Below are 21878 nucleotides of genomic sequence, written 5' to 3' on the forward strand. Positions count from 1 at the left end.
TTGACAAAAATAAGATGTGAAAGTTTTTCTATTATCACAAACAAATTCATTATTTTTCTAAAAACTCTCCTACGTGAACTGTAATAAATTATATGTTACTTTCACATAAAACCATCACATTTTTTTATCAATCACAATTAATCGTGTGACTGTGACAAAATGTGTGTATTTTTTTATAAAATAATATATATATTTTTTAGTAAGATGTTAGGCCCGCAAACTTTTTTTTTTCTAATAATGATTTATTATTAAAAGCCAACTATATTCTCAAAGATAAATAGGTCTAACATTGGCCCAACAATCCATATATATATTTATATATAAAATTTATAGTAGCCATAATTACACGAACCAATTAGCATTTTTAAAATTTATAGTAGCCATAATTACTCGAATTCATATTCCTTTTTAACCATGCGGGCCTTAAATTGCCATCATTCTTACGAATGTCATTGTAACTAATTCTGTCGGTGCATCATTATAAGCTCCACCCGTACAGGTAAGAGAGTAAGACATCTCTACGAACTTTCCTATTCTGTTTCTTTTTTCTTTTTCTTTTTTTATATTAAAATTCCTATTCTGTTTCTTATTATTGGTCTTTGGTTGAAATTACAAATTCAATTCACTTCCGGCCTCGTTAATCCAATCAATAAAAGGAGATATGCATAAAGTTTTTTAAAGTAATATATCATAAAATGAGAGTTCTGGACCCACTCTCCATTAGATGCCTCTGGAATTTTGAATGATCCAATATATTAATTATGGAAAATATTAAAAATATATTTCTCTATAAAATGTCTTTTTGAAAAATAGACGTTATGAAGTAATGAAACATTGGATTCAAGATATATATATATATATATATATATATATATTTTTTTTTTTTTTAGATGTGTGGGCTACCCATCCATTGTGGGTGGGGGTACTCTCTAACCCAAGGGCAAAGGGCATGTTGAATATTGACTCCACATAGTGGATAAATCAACATATTAATACCACATTCCGCCTAGACAGTCTTAACATACATTCAACTACTTTAATACCCCAACTCGATTACAAGTTTACTTTACTAAGCTCGACGATTCAAGATAATTAGTTTAAGCATTTTATCCGACAGAAACTTTGAATGATAAATGGCATATGATATGACATACTATTAGTGAATAAATCTTTAGTAATAGTGTGATAATTAAGATCATTCTCATTTCTCAACAAAAAGAAATTGAAAAATAAAAATTCAAACAGGTTGACTTTTTATTAATAGATGATAAAATTGTTAGTTCGTTGGTATATTCTTTTTTTTTTTTTTTTTTTGGTTACAAAAAAAAATTTATAAGGTTTTGTTAAAAAATATTAAAGATAAATTATGTGTTTTGGAATAAAAACTATTGATTAAAATATGATGAGTATACCTTTATTTAATTAGGGCGTTGTACGTGAGTTACAGTTAACTCAATTGATTTTGGTCCCTACATTTTGGAGTCACAATTAATTTAGTCCCTATATTTTAAGAACAATCAATTAGATCCCTGTTTTTTTTTTAACTTACAATTAATTTAGTCTCTGCCGTTATATCTTTAACGAAAAATACCTACGTAGCAAACTGTTAACACAGTTGGCAAATCTATTATTAAAAAATTAAATGAAATGCTAACATGTTCAAGTCAACGTTTAAAAATACTTTTAAACAACATTTCCACACACTCAAACATAAAACTACGCATTTTAAACAATATAACACATATTTCAACACACTTTTTCACTCACAAATATATCAAAAATATTCAAACAACATTACTCAAACCAACTCACCAAACAAGCCCGATATATTTTTGTTTGAAAAACAAATGCTATACAAATAAGTTACGAGAAATTGCGAAGTATGCAACACACACTTAAATCCAAAAATAACCCGCAACTTGGATTGAATGAGCTGTTCCACGTTGAAGGACCCACCTCTTTCGCTTTCAATAATGAAAATTATGAAATCAACTTTATAAACTAAAGCCACTCTAAAACAATTATCTCCATGGCTTTTATGGAATAATGCCGTAGATTACGCACTGAACCAAGATATGATCAGTGCTATTCAGCTCTGGCATTTCAATTTACACTCACAAATCCCAATTCCTAATTATCCATTTAGAGCAAAACTGCTCTAGCTTTTTTTGTCTGACAGTCAAGTACTGTTGGTTTTTGTGTGATATCCATGGCCCCCAAAATCATGAATCATGCTACAACAATACATATACAAACATAATGCATGGTACGTCCACTGTGATAAAGCAATTAAAGTTGAAGACAAGGACAAGACCATTTTTCATACTTAATAGCACTCTTTTTCCGCCGCTGAATAGTTGTTAATTCCCCCACATACATTGAGACCTCACTCTGTCACTCTCATCACAGCTTTTTCTTCTTTTCTCTTACTTACTCCCACTTACCTAAAGACTTTAGACCAAGGCCAAAGTTTTGAGCTTTACTTTGTATTAACGTTTAGTGAGTGTCATACTGGCATATAGTATATATACTCAGCTCCCAGCTAGCTAGCTACCTCTTTGTGTGGGCTTTTTGTGTAGTGAAAAAAATGAATCAAGAAATGAATGGGGTTGACACTGATAGTTACCAAGAGAATGGGTATGAGAAAATTGATTATGTGTTCAAGGTGGTGGTGATCGGAGACTCGGCTGTGGGGAAGAGTCAGCTCTTGTCCAGGTTTACTAAGAATGAGTTCTGCTTTGACTCCAAGTCCACCATTGGGGTTGAGTTCCAGACCAGGACTGTTACCATTAAAGGCAAAGTCATCAAGGCCCAGATCTGGGACACTGCTGGCCAAGAAAGGTTCTCTCTCTCTCTCTCTCTCCCCCCAAATGCTATTTTTTATTTTTGTTGGATTTATCATTTATCTTTAGTGTTTCTAAGAGTTTGACTAGTAAATGGATATATATAAAACACCATTTTGACTGATAAGTAAACAGTAAACTGAGCTGTTTATGATTTTATCCAGAAAAGAAATAGTAAACTATAGCTGTTTAAGCAACATGCTGAAAGTTTGGTAAAATATTCAAACGTAGGGAAGAAAGATGGTATCTTCTTTATAGTTTTTAAAAGGTTTAATTATGCTTAAATATGCTTGGGATCGAGTTTGATTTGCTTATTGAGGTTTGAAAACTTATATTTTACTAACATGATGTTAAAAAAAAAAAAAAAAAATATTCTTTCTTATTCATTAAAATTTACATATGTAAATCAAAAAGTTCCAATAACACAATTACAATTTGAATAAATTAAATTCATGAATTTAAAATAAATATAATTAGACTTCAAGTGAATGAATAGTGTAACTTTTTGGGCTATATGTTGTTAATTGAAATTCAATTCCAACCCAAATTATTGGTGAGTAAAGTGTGTTTTCTTCTCTTTTAAAATAATTTTTCGTACCTCCTTTGAGTTAATAGTTGGCAACTTGGCATGCAGTTAACTCCATTCAACAACCATGATGGAGCAAAATGAAGAAGCCTATATCATCAATTCATCTCTTCGAATGTTATTACTATCCAATAAAATCATATTCTACATATAATTCTTTATAAAAAAAAATTTTAATATGGTTATGCACGTCAAATTTCATATAAATCGAATCCCATTTACTATTCAATCTATAAAGTTATATAGTTAATGTATAATAAAATAAAATTTTGAACAAATTATACAAGAAGATTTTTAATCTCTAATCATTTTGATATTTATTTGTATAATTGAAGATGGGACAAACATATACTTTAACAATAGGTTCCATAAATCTAGAGTCTTGAAACTCAATTGGTTAGCACCTCCTAATATTTTTATTGGAAACTTTTAGAGTTCAAATCTTTCTAACTATCAAATTATATATATATATATATATATATATAAAATAGGTTCCATAAAATATTTCTCCATAAAAGATATTGGGTTGTTCTAATCCAAGGAAGGTTGAGATATTTTAACCTTAATATTTTAGAGTGACTAATGTATTTTGTAATATGTATTACCAAACATGCTTGACCTACAGTTTGTCCCATGACCATATCTCATTATCCAAATTAATGATATTCCCATTCATATTGCAATCAAGTATATATCATCTTAGTCATTTGGCATATAGAGGAAAATCCAACTATTATTGAGTCCATCATAGCTCAAGCTATGTTGAATCTCTCTTCATCTTAATAAAGTTGCAGTTTATCTCATCAAAAAAAAAAAGAAGAAGAAGAAGAAGAAGAAAGTATATATCATTGTATTAGAGGTTTAAGTGATAGTTTAGTGGCCAAGGGCCTTGTAGTTTATTTGACACCTCTTCATAAACAAAGTATTTGGAGGTTTGGGGGGAAAAGGTTTGAGCTGCGGTCTAGTGATATGGCATTCTTTGTGATGCTTCATATATCTTGTTCAAACCCCCCACCTTGTCTCTTATTATCCACCTGTATATATAATTCCCACTCTCTACTTATCCAAGTGGGGCAAAAAAGTATCATTGTGTGTATTATTGTTCTAATTAGAGAATAATCAGACCATATAATTACTAGCCAACAAGGAGTACACAATTTGGTAGACTTGATAGCGAACATTGTCCTCAATAAGAAGGATTCCTTAAATTTGGCAAAGACTTGTCATGTTTTAGACCAAGAAATATCGGGAATGACTAAATTTGATTGTTTCAGCGTTACACATTTTTAACTAAGAAAAAAAATATGCAATAGTATTCAACAAGTTGGGGCTGAAATAAATTTGACAGTCAAAACAAGTTTCAATAGGGTACTTTCTCTTTCCATGTAAACTTCAATTCTGATTTGGGTTACTATCTCTATCCATGTAAAAAAATGCAACAGTTATTCATCAATTTTGGGTTGACACTTGACATAAATTTGGCAGCTGATCATACAAGTTCTTTTTCTTTTTTTGGGGGGGGAGATAGAAAGTATAATCTAAGTGTATATGTTTATGAAGCTCCCCTCCCTTCTAGAGACTTGAACTCCAACTCCTGCTCAATACAATGAATTATGATTTTTTTATGTGCAATGAATTCCTAGGTACCGGGCTGTGACAAGTGCATACTACAGGGGTGCACTAGGGGCCATGCTGGTCTACGATATCACCAAGAGACCCAGCTTTGATCATGTGGCAAGATGGGTTGAGGAACTCAGGGCCCATGCTGATAATTCAATTGTGATCACCCTGATTGGGAACAAAGCTGATCTTGTAGACCTGAGGGCTGTGCCCACTGAAGATGCTATTGAGTTTGCAGAGGAGCAAGGCCTTTTTTTCTCAGAGACATCAGCTCTCAGTGGTGACAATGTGGACACTGCATTTTTTAGGCTGCTAGAGGAAATTTATGGTGTGATTTCTAAGAAGAATTTGGAATGTGTTAATGGAAAATCCAATGGTGGTGATGTCCAGGCACTCAAAGGGTCCAAGATTGATGTTATTTCTGGGGCTGAGTTGGAAATTAGTGAGATGAAGAAATTATCTGCATGTTCTTGTTAAATCCTTCTATTGAGAAGGAAATCTCTTCTGTGGTGGCTAGCTATCTTTTAGGGGAGTAATATAGAGGGAGGTGCTTAAATTTTTTGTCATATGTGTTATATTGGTAGGTCTTAACTCTATGAATGTCAGCTGACTTAGCTGACAAAGTTTTTTTGTCCTTGAAAAATGAGAGACTATAATCAAATCCGATCTACCCAAAAAAAAAAGGGGGGGGGGGGGGGGGGGGGGTTGATTTAGGATTGTGAGTTATAGTTGCTCGGGTGGACTAGAAAAGAAAAATAAAATTCTTGGTCCATGTATGGCTTAATATAATTGTTTTTGGATAGGTAAATAGTGGAGGAGTTGGATTTTTTGGAACACCAATTTTAGTACTTGAAATTTAGTAAGATATTATCCTCGTGCTACTGTTTGTCTCGCTATATATGTCATGTTCCTGAACTGTTTTCTTTTTTCTTTTTAATAATTAAAGTTAATTAGAGACTTACTATTTTTATGATATCAATTAGAGTCTCTTTACTGAAGTAGTAATTTTTCTATCAAACTTTAATTTACCTTTGTACTTTTCTTTGTCTCCTAATTTAACGAACGTAAGATTTAATCTTAAATTGTAGATAAAATTTCAGAACTTTTTTTTTTCTTTTTTTGAGGGAAAAAAAAGACTTTATTATCTATATGCTTTTTTAAGCTGGCCATGGAATGTACCATATTATGTCTACAGTAATTTTAATACGAAATTATTCAATATACTTTGTGAATTATACATCTCTCTCATATGGGATTCACATTTATGTGAGAGGAAGATGTAGTCCACTGTATATACTAAATAATTTTTCGTGTCATATATAAGTTGTATTTCTCGATAACATCTCTTCACATTAAATCATTAATTCAAATTAAAAGTACTTTTCACTTATCATTAAAAGAATCCCATGCCTTTCTTGAGAATGTTTTGGTGAGCAAAATTTTGGAGGCAGAGCATAAATTTTTTCCCTTCTAAGTTCCAAGTTCCAAAAGACAATAAAACCCAACAAACAGCCTCAATTATACATCTCGCAGATAAGACGTAAGAGTACTTCCAAAGAACAAGGTTGTGTAGGTTAACCTGAACTTCATCCTTCAAAAACAAACTAAACACAATGATGAGTTAGGTATGGTTGGTGACAACTAATATAAACGGGGGAACAAAGTTATTTTCTTTTCAACAACCATAGAATATTAGGTCTATCTCAATGAATGCCTTCGTTTTCTGAAAAATAATTATGACGAAAACTTATTTCTTTTGACAAATGATGAAATCGCTCTTAATAAGCAACGATCAAAAAATGAAATGACAACTAGTTCTCATGTTTCAGTATGTTGCTATGTTTCCGGACAATAATGTCAAGCATTTTAAACCAATTGGGCCGAACGAATCTTTGTTCCTGTATTCGCATTTCTCACTCATGAAACAAATTTTGCATATTCATTTCTTTGGTATGGTTGGTATAGCGTATGGGCTTTGTGTAAAGCCCAAAAAGGTGTCCACTTGGGCAGTTCATCGACTCCGAATCCTAATCTTAGGATTTTTTTTTTTTTTTTTTTTTTTAGTAAGACCTTTTTTAGTATACTGTTTTTAGATTAGATAAAATAATATTTTTAGTCTGACAGTTGGGTTCAAGTCGTTAGCCCGAAGGCATCGATACCCTTTGTGGTGTTTAGTGTCTAGGTTTCAAATCTACCTTTTTGTTGGATTCAAACATTTTAAAAGTTGAATAAAAAACTGAATTGTGTAAAAACTTATTTGCACAATTATAATTTTTCTCACATCAGTTAAAAAAAATTCTTGACAACAAGTTACACAAAAATTTGTAATTTCATTAAAGCAAGAAATTGGATGTAATAAGCCCCTTGACTTATATATCGCCTCTCATTTAAATCCTTCAATTCCCTCTAAATTTTTTTAGCTAGGTGTAAGACACATGACATTTCTTTGATTTTGTGTTGTTTACATGGGCTTTTTGAATATCAAATGTCTAACAATTAGATTAAATTGGATAAAGAATTTACTCTTTCAACTTACTCGTTGAAAATTTTCACCAACTTTCATGCGCATTATCCTTTTCTATATTCTATACAATATTTATGTGGTAAAAGAAGTACATGTTACCATTCTCTAATCTTAGAAAGAGTTTGCTAAAGTCTTTGAGGCACAGCACAAGTAGAATAAACTATTCATTGAATCTATTATCATTCATTTGAGAGTGGAGAAAGAGGCAAAGAAACCTACCTATAATTACACCCCTCTCATATGAGGTGGGATTTACTCCGATGTGAGGAGGCATTACATATCAAATATCACAGTTATACAAATAAAAAATTCCAATATGTTTCACGATGGATGATCTTTTGACTTTTAGTTTGGTTTGATGGAACACCCATTCCAACAAGATGTACTTTTGATGTGAGATGCGGAAGCGTCAAGAAGCAGAACATGTCTACCTCTAGAAAACAAGAAACAAAACACATTTGCTTCTAAAAATAAGCTCGAATCCACAAGGGTTCTTAGAGTTCACAAGGGTCCTTGAATCCACAAGGAGAAAGAGTCTGGAATCCAAAAAGTCTAAATTTTATTAATTAAATAATTATTCCAAAAAACATGTACAGACTTAGGGACCTATTTAAGGACTCCGTAAAACTTGACAGACAAAAAAATATATTCTAAAATAACTCATAATTAATACAACTATAACAAGAACCAAATTTGACCTAAAAAACATTAAAATCACCTAAAAACAAGGAAATAAATTACCTAAACCTAAAATAACGTTTTTTTACATAAAAGTACCAAAATTTAAATAATTACAAAAATTAAATTGTAGATTTTGTCCTACATCAACTTTCCATAATTTCTAAAATAAAAATCTATTAGTGCTTTATAAAAAATTAAAAAGCTCATATGTAAATGATGTTACATATCACTATTGCACAAAATAAAATTTTCAAAATGCTTTGCTATGGATGATATTTTTATTTGGTGAGATGAAACACACCAGCCCCAATTGAAAGGTAGGTGGTGTTTGGTACATACACTTGAATAATAGTTTTCAGTATTTTTTTTTTTTTTTTTGAAAATAACAGTTTTCAGTATTTAGACATTGAAACACGTATTTTCATAACACTTTTTAACTCACACATATTTTCCCAATACTTAAACAATGATACTAAAAATCTCTAATCAAACGAGCCCATAAACTCAATAATGATATACTTCCCACAAATTCTTAGAAAGGAAATCTATTGGTGCTTTAAATATAAAAAGATCTAAATAATAAATGTATTAAAAATATATATAAATAATAAAGATAAATTTAGAATAAAAATATATAGTTGATGGTAATGAATAAAGTAAACCGCACACTCCACCCGTGGAGCTGTAGAATACAATGGCAGAATATGGAATCACCGGATCTGAATCTGCCAGAATATATGCTTTGCTATTGCCAATGTAGGAGTCTCTGTCTAGTGCCTACATTATTTATTTCCGTAGTATTCCCAGTGAGGCATTCAATCAATGACAGAAACAGCTGGCCTGACTCTGATACAGTCCATGATTGCACCTTTCATGAAAATTAATTCCTTTTTTTTTTCAACATAAAAACAGGTAGGCATGGCATCTTCAAATAAAAAGAATATCCCAGAAGGAAATAAGTAAATATATATATATATATATATATATATATATTTTTTGTGTTGAGAATCAACAAATAAAAAGGTTGATAGACTTGATACTTCTTAAAAAATAAATTAAAAGTTTGATACCGAACTTAACCTGAATGAATTATTTGGTCCTTGATTAAAAATTAATAAATCAGTTATTGGTCCAGTTTGGCATATATTAATCACCAATATTCGTACATAATAAATAAATAAAAAGAAAAAAAATGAGCGGCTGGTTTTTAGTGTTATACTATGGGCAACATGATCGATTCGAAGAATAATGATAAAGTTATTCCAGAAAAAAAGAAGGGGGGGGGGGGGGGGGGGGGAGGACAATTTCAGATGAAAGTTAGAGATACGAGAGAATAAGCGAATTTTCGGTCAATTGGGCCCAAAAATATTTATCTAATTGGTTGGGCTGTTGTCGACATCTACAAAAAAAAAAAAAAAAAAGGCCCAAAACAAGTGTAGAAGAGCAACTAATAGCATTGAATTATACTGGGGGAGGCACACACAAGCTTGGGGGGCCATTCCTCCCCCTCCCCCCCAAAAAAAAGCTTTTTGAAGCTCCTATATAATACTATATAAAAACAAGCTGGCCCCAGCAAATGTATCAATTGGCTCCTCCAAAAAAATTCACATTTCTAGTCTAATGTTAGTTTTAGTGGTTTCTCCTTTGAAATATGTTATGGTTGTATGATCAATCAAAGAGCTGAGGTAATTATCTCTCAAAACTACATAGAATGACACACTAGCAGGAGTGATAAAAAATATTTGATACCATAAGTATGTCTCAATTTTATTGGCTATAATTGGATGTATCCAAGCATGGAACTATTAGGATTAAAAAAGGTATATGGTAGTAATGAAAATAATTAGCTAAGTGGGGTTGTCTAGCAAATTATGGCATATAAAATGACTAAAACAAATTAAAAGTATGAGTTACCTTTTAGTCATTAGCTTTTGGTTCAACAATTGACTGGAGCAATTGTCATATGTGTTTATTTTGTTGTGGGTCTTATGCATCATACAATGTTAATTTCTTTATAGTATTCATTTTGAAATATGACTATATTTACAATTACAATATTTTAGTTTCTCAAGTGAACTTCACCCAACAAAACAGCGTTTACTCAAACCCAAAAAAAAAAAAAAAAAAAAAAATTCAAAGTTGTCCAAATGCTATTTATTTATTTATTTTTAAGTAAACAAAAGTGCACCATGTTTGTGCATGTTCAAATGTGAAAGTCGTTAAAAGTTTATTGTTTTTCTTAAACTAGTGATTGTTTTTTTTTTTTGTGTGGCATTCTTAATCTTTAAGCTTCATTTCTTTATTTCTTTTAACTCTATCTATCTCACATATACATACACATAAATATATGAGTTATGACTAATGTACAAGCATGTAATTCGCCCCCCCCCCCCCCCCCCAAAGTTAAAAATCCTAGCTACACCCCTGATTATACTCACAAATTAAAATTCAAATATTCAAATGACATATGAGTATATGACTCGTATAAGTAGAAAATGAAACAAAATAGTTCACATATTTAGGACTTGTTTGATAAGAGTATTTAAATATATTTTTTTATTTTACAATCCGTAATATGGTGGGTCTCACACTTAAATTTATTGTTTGGATAATATTTTCTAAATACAGTTTTCAAAAAACTGTATCCTATTTTCCAGGTTTAGAACAGGATTTTAAAAATGTCTAAGAGGTGTTTTCAAGATATAGAAAATGTTACATAGTTATAAATAGATTGAAAACAGTGGATCCCACATATTTGTTCAAACTCTTTTATCTTTTAAATTAAGGAACTTATCTTTATCACAAAAAAATTTCCACCTCTCAAATTTGAAACTTATCATTATAAATAAATAAATAAATTACATGATAAGCTCTATTCCCTTATCATTATCCACCAAAAAAAAAAAAAAAATCTATAGATCTAATGTTACTTTTTGTAAACATTTTTTTTTTAAATCTCAAAAATAGAAATGGTCTCCCAAACAATTATTTTTTGTTTTTAGTATTTTGAAAATTGTTCTTAAAAGTAGGAGCCAGTGAAAATTGTTTTTATATTGTTTTGAAAAAAAAAAAAAATTTCTCCTATCAATTAGGCCCTTAGTATCTTTACTTTATTTCAATTGTCAAATTATTTTTTAAGATTTAATTTTTGTCAATTTAATCCTTCATTTTTTTCAAAATGAGTTAATCTAGTTCCTTTGTCCCAAAATTTTTTTTTTTGAAGTCATTTAATTTTTGAAAAAATTTATTTTAAATAATAAACATCAAACAACAAAATCTATCAAATGATGCATCTCCTGAATGTTTTCTGTTAAATTAGAGATTGTAAAAAATAAAAACGTAATTAAATAATAAAAAACCTAGCGGTGATGAGTATTATGCATTTGTGGGTGAAATAAATTTTCATCACACTCTTAGATTTTTTGTAATTGTAAAATATAATAATCTCAAATTATAATGGATGCAAATTATTAAATTTTACCCCAAAAATAAAAGAGTTTTTGAGCACGTGCTCAGATGCTAGTTTGAAGTAATACACATCAAGCAACAAAATCTACCAAATGATGCATCTCATGAATGTTTCTGTTAAATTAGAGATTTGTAAAATATAAAATCTAATTAAATAAAAATTTGTTTGGAAATGATGAAAACTAATTTGATAAGAATTTGTCCATTGGGTTATTTCTATGTTAAACAATGGTAAATTCTAATTAATTTAAACTATTACTCCTATACTTTAATAATACTTGTAAAACTAATGTTAAATTCTTTGTGTAGTTTATATTCGTTAATCAGTTAGATAAGAGTGTCTTAGCTTTGAAGGTAGTAAAAGTTGAGTATGATTTCATGACTTACTTATTTCAGATAATTCAAACGAGATTAAAATCAAGTAATATTTTGGGGAAAATTTTGTATAAGCTGGATGTGCACGCGCTTTATAACACGACTTACTAGATACTTTCTCTATTTTTTAGGCATCTATCTAAATATTTGACCCGGGACAATTCGAGAAACGTTAGAAAAAGAATCAAAATGCAAACAAGAAAAAGCCTCGTCGAATGGCTGAGAACCACACCCGAAGACAATAATTCGGATCTTTTACGCGGTGTGTGTGAGAGATAGTATGTTATTGTTGGTGTGGAGAACTCTGTTTAACGCATGAATCATGATAAGTGAAGTTACACTTTTCTATGCTTTACTTTTGTTTGGCTGAATATGTACCTAAAGACAAACTGACTTTATCAACAAAGGGCCCTATTACGTATCATCGCCCATGATGAGTCACAGTGAGCAAGACAACAACCTGGACAAAGTTCCTTTACATTTCTGAACAAACAGAGAAACAGCAAGGCAATGAAGGGATAGACCCAGTTTTAGTGGTCTGTGAATCTGGTCACTAACAACAAGGCCTACGTAGATTTCTCTTTCTACTTTCATCATATCTCTCCTACACTTTGGCAACGATCAAGTCTCTGTATGGGGATCATTCATGGATATACAAGTAGAAAATAAAGGAAAATTGTGATTTTTTTTTTGTTTACCAAAAATACCAAAAAAAAAAAAAAAAAAAAAATCTATGCATCATTTGTTTGCGAAGGACTCATTTGGTTAGGCATGTTGAGAGCTTAAAAGCATGTATTTAAAACTCAAAATGAAACAGTAACTCTTCGTAGCTTTTATACAAAAATTCATTTTAATCCGAAAACACTATTTTGCAACAATTTATAAAAATGCATCCTAAGTAGAATCTTTGAAATGCAAAGCGCATTATTTTTTTTGTTGATAAGATGAAAAGCATTAACTTGGTTATATGTTAACTCAAGGAATAGTAGTTGAACCATACATCATGAATTAGAGGTTATTGGTTTGATACGTGTGTTTAAACAACAGTTTTTAATTTTTTTTAAAATTCATATAAACGAAAAATGTATAAAAATATATGTAATATTATTTAAAAATTAAAAACATATGTTTAAACATGTACAGGAGTTAATCTCCTGTCTTTTTCAGCTTAATTCCTCTCCGAAAAGAAAAGAACGAAAGGTTCATAAATGAGCTCCACAACGTGTCCTCACGATGGATACACACCACATGAATATTTGAGAAACAGTCATTATTCGTATGAAATCAATTTGATTTGCTTGTTCATGCTTATCACACACATCATTAATAATAATATCACCAAAGCCAATAATAAGGCTTTTTAGTCCGTAGACACCTATGCTTCTCATGTGTCCCTAGCCTTCGACGAACACGACTTGCCTCGTCCCTCCCCCACCCAAAACAAAATCACAAAAAAAAAAAAAAACAGGTAAACTATACAAATCAACAAACTGTACACACTACCAACTACACTGAAACATGTATCATCATCATCTATTTGATTGTATCCTATTAAAAATAACCAAAAGCTAATGTTGCCTGCCATTTACATGACCAAAGGACTAAACTATCATACTACAACATTAATGAGAAGCAAACTATCAACTAATTCCCCAGAAAGAAAAGAAAAGAAAAGAAAAAATCATAGAATCATAGAATCATATTGCAAACAAGGTATGAACAAAGCATTCCAACCAATCAAACTATATACACATAGAACAATTTTGGCTGGCTCCAATCGATGACATTCTTTTATAGGATATTCTTCCCCAAAATGAAATTCTGACAGGTTCGAAACTCCTGTCTTTTTCCCCCAACAAGAAACGTTTCGAAACGCTATGATCATCGGTCATTCATCAAATAACCAATCACCGCCCATCTCTCTTCTCCGAACCCGAATCAAAAGAATGGGAAACTTTGTTGCTTTTCATCCTCAAGAAACCGTACAATTTCCTAAACTCCCGAGCCGTATACCCACCACCACTGCCACCGCTACCGGTATCGCTACAAAAAACGCCACCCGTTTCGCCCACTTCTTCAACAAACTTCTTCGACCGTCCGATCTTCCCCGACACCCTGGCATCACCGTCCGTTTGTTGCAGCGCTGTGATGACCGATTTGATAGCTCTACTGGGTGAGTTCCTATTAGCAATCATCAACTCGCCAATTTCAGCTTGGCTCAAAGTAGCCCCAGTTTGAAAAATCTCCCCCACCTGAGCAAATAGCTTGTGATCTTTAACCCCCAAATAAGTACTAGCCAAAGATTTAAACCCCGAAAAATCGCACAAAGGGAAATGGATATGAACATCGATTCGACCCGGTCTAAGAACAGCCGGGTCAATGAGCAAATGTTCTTTACTGTTCATTGTGAACACCATCAATCTCTCTTCAGCGACGCACGAGTTCAATATCCCATCCATAAACTTCATTATCACTGATAAATTCTCGTTCCTTGGTTTCTCCATCAGAAACCGATCAAAATCTTCGATCACAATAATAGAACGACTCGTCGTTCCTAATAATAACGAGTTCAGATCCGAATCTTTCGAGACCTTGGAGACATCGATGTCGTAAACATCGTAGGACAAGAAGTTAGCCATGGCTGCCACGAAGCTCGATTTCCCTGTCCCCGAAGGACCGTACAAGAGAAAGCTGCGCCTCCAAACACGGCCTAGACGGTGGTAATACTGTTTGCCTTTGAGGAAAGATTCGAGGTCGGACTTTACCTTGTTTTTGAGATCTTCCTCCATGGAAATGGTGTCGAAAGTCGAAGGATGCGTGAAAGGAACAGATCTCCACCGTCCGTTGCCTTGCTGGTCTTTGATGTTCATGTACAGCTTCAAATCTCGAGGCTTTAGCTGTTCGATTTCGTCGGATACCGTGTGGATGTGTTGGAGATAAGGTCGGAGGATTCTGCGTTTATCGGCTTTTCTGAGACTCAAAACGAAACAGTTCTTGGAATTGGTCCAGGTTACCTTTGCGCCGAGGAAGTTGTCGTCGATGGTCTGGTTCGGATCGAGGCATAGAACGATGTCGTTCGGCTTCTTACCCGTGATGAGGTTGGTGAAGTCGGAGTCTTCGAGCGTGGGCAAGGAGTTTAGGTAGAGAGAGACTTTTCGATAAAGCTGATTCTCTTGCATGCTCTCGTTGAATTCGGGGACTTTGAGAACTTGCTGTACATGAATAATGTTCTCTATACATCTCCACCATTTCTTCACCGTGTAAATCAACCCGGTTTTGAACAGAAGCATCCGAAGAATCATCACCAGAGAACAAGTTATCACAAACCCAACAAGAATTTGAAGAATCATGGTCAAATATTGTAGCTTTTTTCTTGTTTGTTTGGGTTTGTGTTTGTGTTTGTGTTAGAAAACTCTTTTCTTGGGAGAACACATATTGTTTGGGAACAACAATAAAGAGAGGAAATATATATATATATATATATATATATATATATATATTGAGAAAGGTGAAAGGTGGGAGTTTTTAAGAAAACGTGGGGTGTTGAAGGTTATATATATATGAGGAAGGAGATATGGAAATCAATTTGTATTTAATGGTGAGAAGGGGTGTACAAATGAGATAGAGAGACAGCTACAGTTGCCGGGTAAGTGTGAACTGTGTGGGATAGGTCAGAAAGAAAGAGAGAGAAGGAAAAAGAGCCAAAGAGGGACTGAGAAAGCTTAAGGACGACGAGGTGGATAGAAGAGAGGTTTTTGTTGTAGAATCTGCATAATGAGTCTCCTCTAGTTCTCCGTCATTGCATTCGGGAGGCCTTCCTAGCTACTTTCCAGCCAGGATTGTAATGTGCAATTAACCTAATGGGGTTTTTATATATTTTTTTTATTAGATTTTTTTATGTATAATTTTTTTTCAAATTATTATTATTTTATTAGAAAAAAGTTTAACAGAAAATCTGGTGGCATTAATTTAGAAAATATGTATAGAAACTTTTTATGAAGATACAAAAATACATATATCTATATATATTTTGGAGAGTTTTTATTTTTTATTTTTTTTGAAGTTTAAATTCAATATATTTAAAGATCTGTTAAGATGATAACACATATTTAAAAGTAGACATATATTATTATTTTAACTAGTTCAATACAATTGGACTCCAACCTCACTTTTTTTTAATATATTCCATAAAAATAATATTAAAATTTTTTTAAAATAGCCTATTAATAAAAGTTATGAAAACATCCATAAATTGGGCCCATATTATTATATTATATATATATATATATTTTTTTTTTATAACAATTATATTATATATATTAGATTACGGCCTTATAAAGAGTTATTATGGCCCTCGTTCAGGTTGTATCTATTAACTATCAATTTTTTTTATTTTTTGGGTATCATTTATATGCATATCCATCATATAATATACCACCTCACCTTTCTTTTATTATTATTATTTTTTTTTTGGTGGGTGTGCTTTGCAGGCTTGCTGCTCTCAACAGTCGGAATTGTAGGTCAGCTTTTTTTTCTGTAATTAATTATTACCTCAAATTCAATCCAGTGCAGTATTATACTGCACTCTATAGGCTAGATGCCATTAAAGACCTCTTCTCAGCATTTCTTCTAATGGGCCCACATATCATTGGCATATCAGCCATGACCCATGAGTTCCAGCTTCCAAAAATTGATTTTCGTACATCACATTTCAATTTCAAATTGTGACCATTTTTTTTTTTCTTGAAACTAAATTGTGACCATTTTTAATCCTAATAATAACAAGATAATTTTTTTTTACTACTAATAATTAACGGTTGAATTTCAAAGTGATCTTCTTCTTAGATATTTAATTAGCATCCAATTCCAAATAACTAGATGTATCTCATTAAAATATATATATATATATATATATATATAGATGTATATATATCATGTCTGAATGGGATTATAAAGTGAGAATAGTTCTAGGACTCCAAATTATTCCACAATTTTAACGTAGTAGGCAATAAGTGATTAACTATCACTTATATATGAACCAATTATTTTTTCTTTACCAATCACATTTTGTTATGTTACAATTTTTTTTATTAAAGAAACTTGCTATGTCACAATTGTAGCAAATAATTGTAGCAAAAAGTTGTAAAAAAATGTATGGTCCTAAACTTTGCCATAAAGAACTCCTCATTATTTATTTCAAAAGGGCTGACAGAAGGTTGATTTGCACTGCAATGAGTGTGGAGACCTCAGGACATACATTTTTGATGGAAAGAGCTCGGGCATATATTGGACAAGATTTTTCCATATTGGACATATCTCAGCACATAGTTGACCATTGTTATTTATAGGAACCAATTAACAGATTTTGAGCAATGTTATATACAAACTAATTTTGATTTGCAAGGTTGTTATTAATTCTCATCCTTTGACAATTATTAGCGTTATGACTTACCTCCAGTACTTTTTTAACTGGAATATCTTTTTATTTTATTAAGAAATTGTCACATCACTTACTAACTAAATAAAATGTGGAGATTAAAACTCACTACCATTTGTCATTGTATATTTAAAACAACAGGAAATGTCTAGTTAAAAAAGTACAGAAAGTAAGCCAAACCCTTTTATTATCTACTAATTATAACGTGTTGGGCTGTCCAAGCAACCTATGGAACCAACCCATCCTTCCTAACCGACCCAATTCGAGCATACCATCAGTTCATCCGACACCTATGGCAGTTCGTGATAGGTTCTCACCCATAGAAATTGACTTTGGCAAGTCAGTTGGCAGGTCATTGTATAAAAATCCAATTCCAATCGATCCAATTGATTTTTACCATCACAGATCATCATTTTTCCACTAGCGTGAGCCTTTCTCTAGTCAGATTTTGTTGAGATATGATGAGATCTTAACATATTTGGCTTAGATTTGGTCGAGATTTTGACAAATCCTTCATTATAATTTTGGTACATCATATTTTCTTTAAATGACAAAATTAATAGTTTCATATTCAAACACAATTATAAATTTATAATAAATGTCTAATTCTAGAATATATAATTCCATATATAAACTTAATCATAATAGTAGTCTATTGATAATGCTCAAAATTATCAACTTTCATATATTTAGAGAATAAAAGAAAATAAAAAGAAGATAAAAATCATATTATGTTAAAATTTTATGCGCATTGCATTGTTATTGACTAGTATCTATATACAACTAAAGATGTTTGATTTTTTATTGACTTCTTAATATTGTGCCACATAAATCTTTAGATGCCTCTATAATTTTCACATCATTATTCTAATATATATGTTTAATTAAGTTTAAACTCTATATAATTCCTTATAGAATCTTATATTTTTACATATTTCATTAGAATATTGCTACATTATATTTTCATTAAATGGTTGAAAAAATATTTCATATAATAATACAATCATTATAAATACAATATCAATTAATAACTTTCATAATTATCTATTTCACATATAATATTAATAATTATCACTATGCAGTTTTGGTGTGATCAAGGGAGGGTGGGCCATGACCCCCTTGACTTTTCAAAAATCCTTTTTCCCTCTTGTATTTTTGGTATAAAAAAAAAATAGACATAAATTTCAATAATGGCCCACCTAAATTTTTCCTAAAAACAGGTAATGCATTTTTAATTCCCTCTAAATGTTCTTATGTTATATACAGCTCATTAAATTAAAATTGAATTTAATGTATACCATACGTTATTTTATTTTATTAAATTGACTTGTATATTTTTAGACATGTCAATACTTATTTATTAATTAATTTTTTTACAAAGATGTAAATACTTATTTGATTGAAATATTTTGTTTAGGTAAGAAAATATCATAGGTTAAATCAAAACTACAAACATTCCATGTGTATGTATGTATATGTGTAATTCTTTGGATTTATTTTTTATTATATATTTAACTTGGCCCCCCTTGAAAAAAATTTCTAGCTCCGCCACTGTGCGTAATAGTATTGGTCACTTACTTCACAAGTACAAGTTCTTGTGGAGTTGGGGGGGGGGGGGGGAGGGTAAGGACCAAGATTCAAGTCTCCGAAAGAGAGTTTTATACTCATATGGCCCGTTTGGATTGAAGGGGGAGGAAGTGAAAGTAGAGTAGAGTTGGCTAAAAATAGGCTAATTTTGTGCCAACTCTACTCCCTCTCCCAACCCCTCAATCCAAACAAACCAAGATTAGGCTAGAAGATTATATTTGGAAAAAATAATACAACTAGCAGATTATATTTGAGGAACTTTCATGGCCATTGCACAGTTTATTGACTAGTTTTTAATTTATAATATAATATATATAACCGAAACTTTTAACTTTTTATTAATCTTATCTAATATTGATGCATTAACTTTTGAAAGCTCACACTAATATATATTTTTAATTGATTTTAAATTCTTCAAGGATTTCCTATAAAATCTTCTAAACTTATACAATTACATTCTCTATTAGGATATTTTCACAAATAATTAATTCAATGTATGAACACAATTATAATAAATTACTATTATTAACAATCATAATCCCCTGCTCTCGTAGGCCTGGGCTCAGCGGAAAGAGTGTCACTATAGTCATGCCCAAGTGAAAGATGCCAACTCAAATTGTCCCTACCTATTTTTTTCTTTCATAAAAAAAATGAATGACCATCATAATTTTCAAACTATATATTTAAAAAATAATTATGATTAGTAAACTATTTTGTTGAATTTTATTGTATTACATGGATTACTAATTGGTTAAAAAGAATATTTGTGATGTCAAGAAACTTATAGTTTAACATGTCAACACTTCTTGATGTTTCAAAATGAAACATTGACCATTGAAAACTTGAAATTACTTTTTTCAATTATAAAATTTTATATATATATATATATATATATATATATTATGACACGGACAGCTTAAAAAAACCCTTGAATGCTTGATTCATGATAGTAGATGGGATTGGCCTCCAGTCAGGTCAAATCCACTTGTGCATGCTCATAGTAGGCCTTTTAGGCCGATAATTTATGTTTATTTGGGAACAGGTTATTTTGTTGAAATTAAAATTTTTTTACTGAAAATATTGTAGATAAAGCTAAAAAAGTAGTTAAAATAGTATAATAAGACTTATAAATAGTAGCAAAAAGTACAATGAGACTATGAATAGTAGCAAAAAATAGGTAAATAATAAAAAACACTGATTTAAGCCAAGCTTGTGGTTTTCCATATTTATCTTAAGATTCAAGAATGCATTGATTACTTGCTAAACATTTTTTTTAATACAAGATAGAAATTCTATTTTAGCCTAATCTAATCTAAGTGTATATGTGTGTGAAACTCCCTCCTGGAGACTTGAACCACAGCCCTGCTCCCCACACTCCACAAACATTTATATTTGTGAAGTGACCATCGCACCAAGGATGTGCGGTGATATTACCTGCTAAACTAAACCAAGTACAAGTTGGTCACAACACACTTGGTTCTCGGTAGGGTAGGGTAGGGTTCTCCAAGGCTGGACTAACATATTACACATGGGATGACACAACACACTTGGTTCTCGGTAGGGTAGGGTAGGGTAGGGTTCTCCACCATCTCCATTCCATAGCATAGAGTTTCCCTTCTCGTTTTGGGAAGGACGTTGAGTTCCCTCTAGTAACAACGTTACTAGTATGGGGGGCTGTTTTTTTGAGGGGTCTGGGATACAGAATAGGATCGGTATGGAGGACTGAACTAGGGATTGGAAGAAATTATCACTGACGGAGAACGAAGGGGATAAGCTTGACCTGTCAAAGAAAAAGAAAACACAGGTTTTTGTTTTAGTAGCAAAGTTCTTTACGTGCAGATCATTGAATGTGGAGGGTGTGGCAAAAACGTTCAAACCACTATGGCGCACTAGGAAAGAGTTTGAAGTAAGTGAAGCAGGGGATAACAGATTATTATTTGCTTTCTAGATGGCAGAGGATGTGGAGAAGGTACTAATGGGAGAACCATGGTCTTTTGACAGACACTTGGTAGTTTTTCAACGATATGATCTGTCTACTCCAATTAAGGACCTCACTTTCGACAAGGTAGCATTCTGGGTTCAGATACATAATTTACCATACTCTCTTTTGACGATGGAAGTAGCAGTGCATCTTGGAGAGTCATTAGGAGTGGTTACTATGCCAAAAGATCTAATAGAGATGAGAGGAGGAAACTTCATGAGGGTACGAGTGACTATAGACATATTAGAACCGTTGTGCAAAGGAAGACATGTGGATTTTGATGAAGATAATGAAGGTTGGGTTTGTTTTCAGTTTGAACGATTACCTAATCTATGTTATTGGTGCGGCCATTTAACGCATGACGATAAAGAGTGTGTTTTGTGGCTTCGGAGCAAGGGAACATTATCGGTTCAAGATTAACAATTTGGATCGTGGATTAGGCCTAATTAGTTTAATCCGGCGAAGAAATCCATAGTTCAGGTTCAAGGGTATGAAACACACGACTGGGGCATTAAAAACGAGAGGTGGGAAGATCGAAATAGGCAGATCGGACATGGCGCTAGCGACTATTTCAATTGGGAACGTGGAGTCTAGTAACGTATCCAGAGAATCCGGAAAATCAATAGCACATCAATCTGCAGTGGAATTTGCGGCTACTTTCCAGGAAATTGATGAGGCTATTAATGAGGGTTTTGAAGCTCAGAATTTAAATAAGGAGGATAGTGCGGTAACGGTAGACCAGTATGGGAAGGAAACGGATATGGAAGTAAGTATGG

The 21878-nt window shown here is 31.9% G+C and overlaps 3 protein-coding genes across 3 annotated transcripts; 2 read left to right on the forward strand and 1 right to left on the reverse strand.

Annotated features, from left to right (window-relative positions):
• Positions 1-2279: 2279 nt before the first annotated feature.
• Positions 2280-5930, forward strand: LOC126696809 (ras-related protein RABA3). The gene is made up of 2 exons (XM_050393535.1): positions 2280-2841; positions 5073-5930. The coding sequence occupies exons 1-2, from the start codon at positions 2588-2590 to the stop codon at positions 5524-5526; spliced, it is 708 nt and encodes a 235-aa protein (XP_050249492.1). The 5' UTR covers positions 2280-2587; the 3' UTR covers positions 5527-5930.
• A 7674-nt stretch (positions 5931-13604) lies between these two features.
• LOC126696810 (AAA-ATPase At2g46620) lies at positions 13605-15942 on the reverse strand. The gene has a single exon (XM_050393536.1). The coding sequence runs from the start codon at positions 15445-15447 to the stop codon at positions 14005-14007; it is 1443 nt and encodes a 480-aa protein (XP_050249493.1). The 5' UTR covers positions 15448-15942; the 3' UTR covers positions 13605-14004.
• Positions 15943-21069: 5127 nt separating this feature from the next.
• Positions 21070-21522, forward strand: LOC126696407 (uncharacterized protein At4g02000-like). The gene has a single exon (XM_050393156.1). It carries the CDS (start codon positions 21070-21072, stop codon positions 21520-21522), a length of 453 nt encoding a protein of 150 aa, XP_050249113.1.
• Positions 21523-21878: the final 356 nt, after the last annotated feature.

The sequence above is a fragment of the Quercus robur genome, chromosome 8 (genome assembly GCF_932294415.1).
Source record: "Quercus robur chromosome 8, dhQueRobu3.1, whole genome shotgun sequence".
Lineage (NCBI taxonomy): Eukaryota > Viridiplantae > Streptophyta > Magnoliopsida > Fagales > Fagaceae > Quercus > Quercus robur.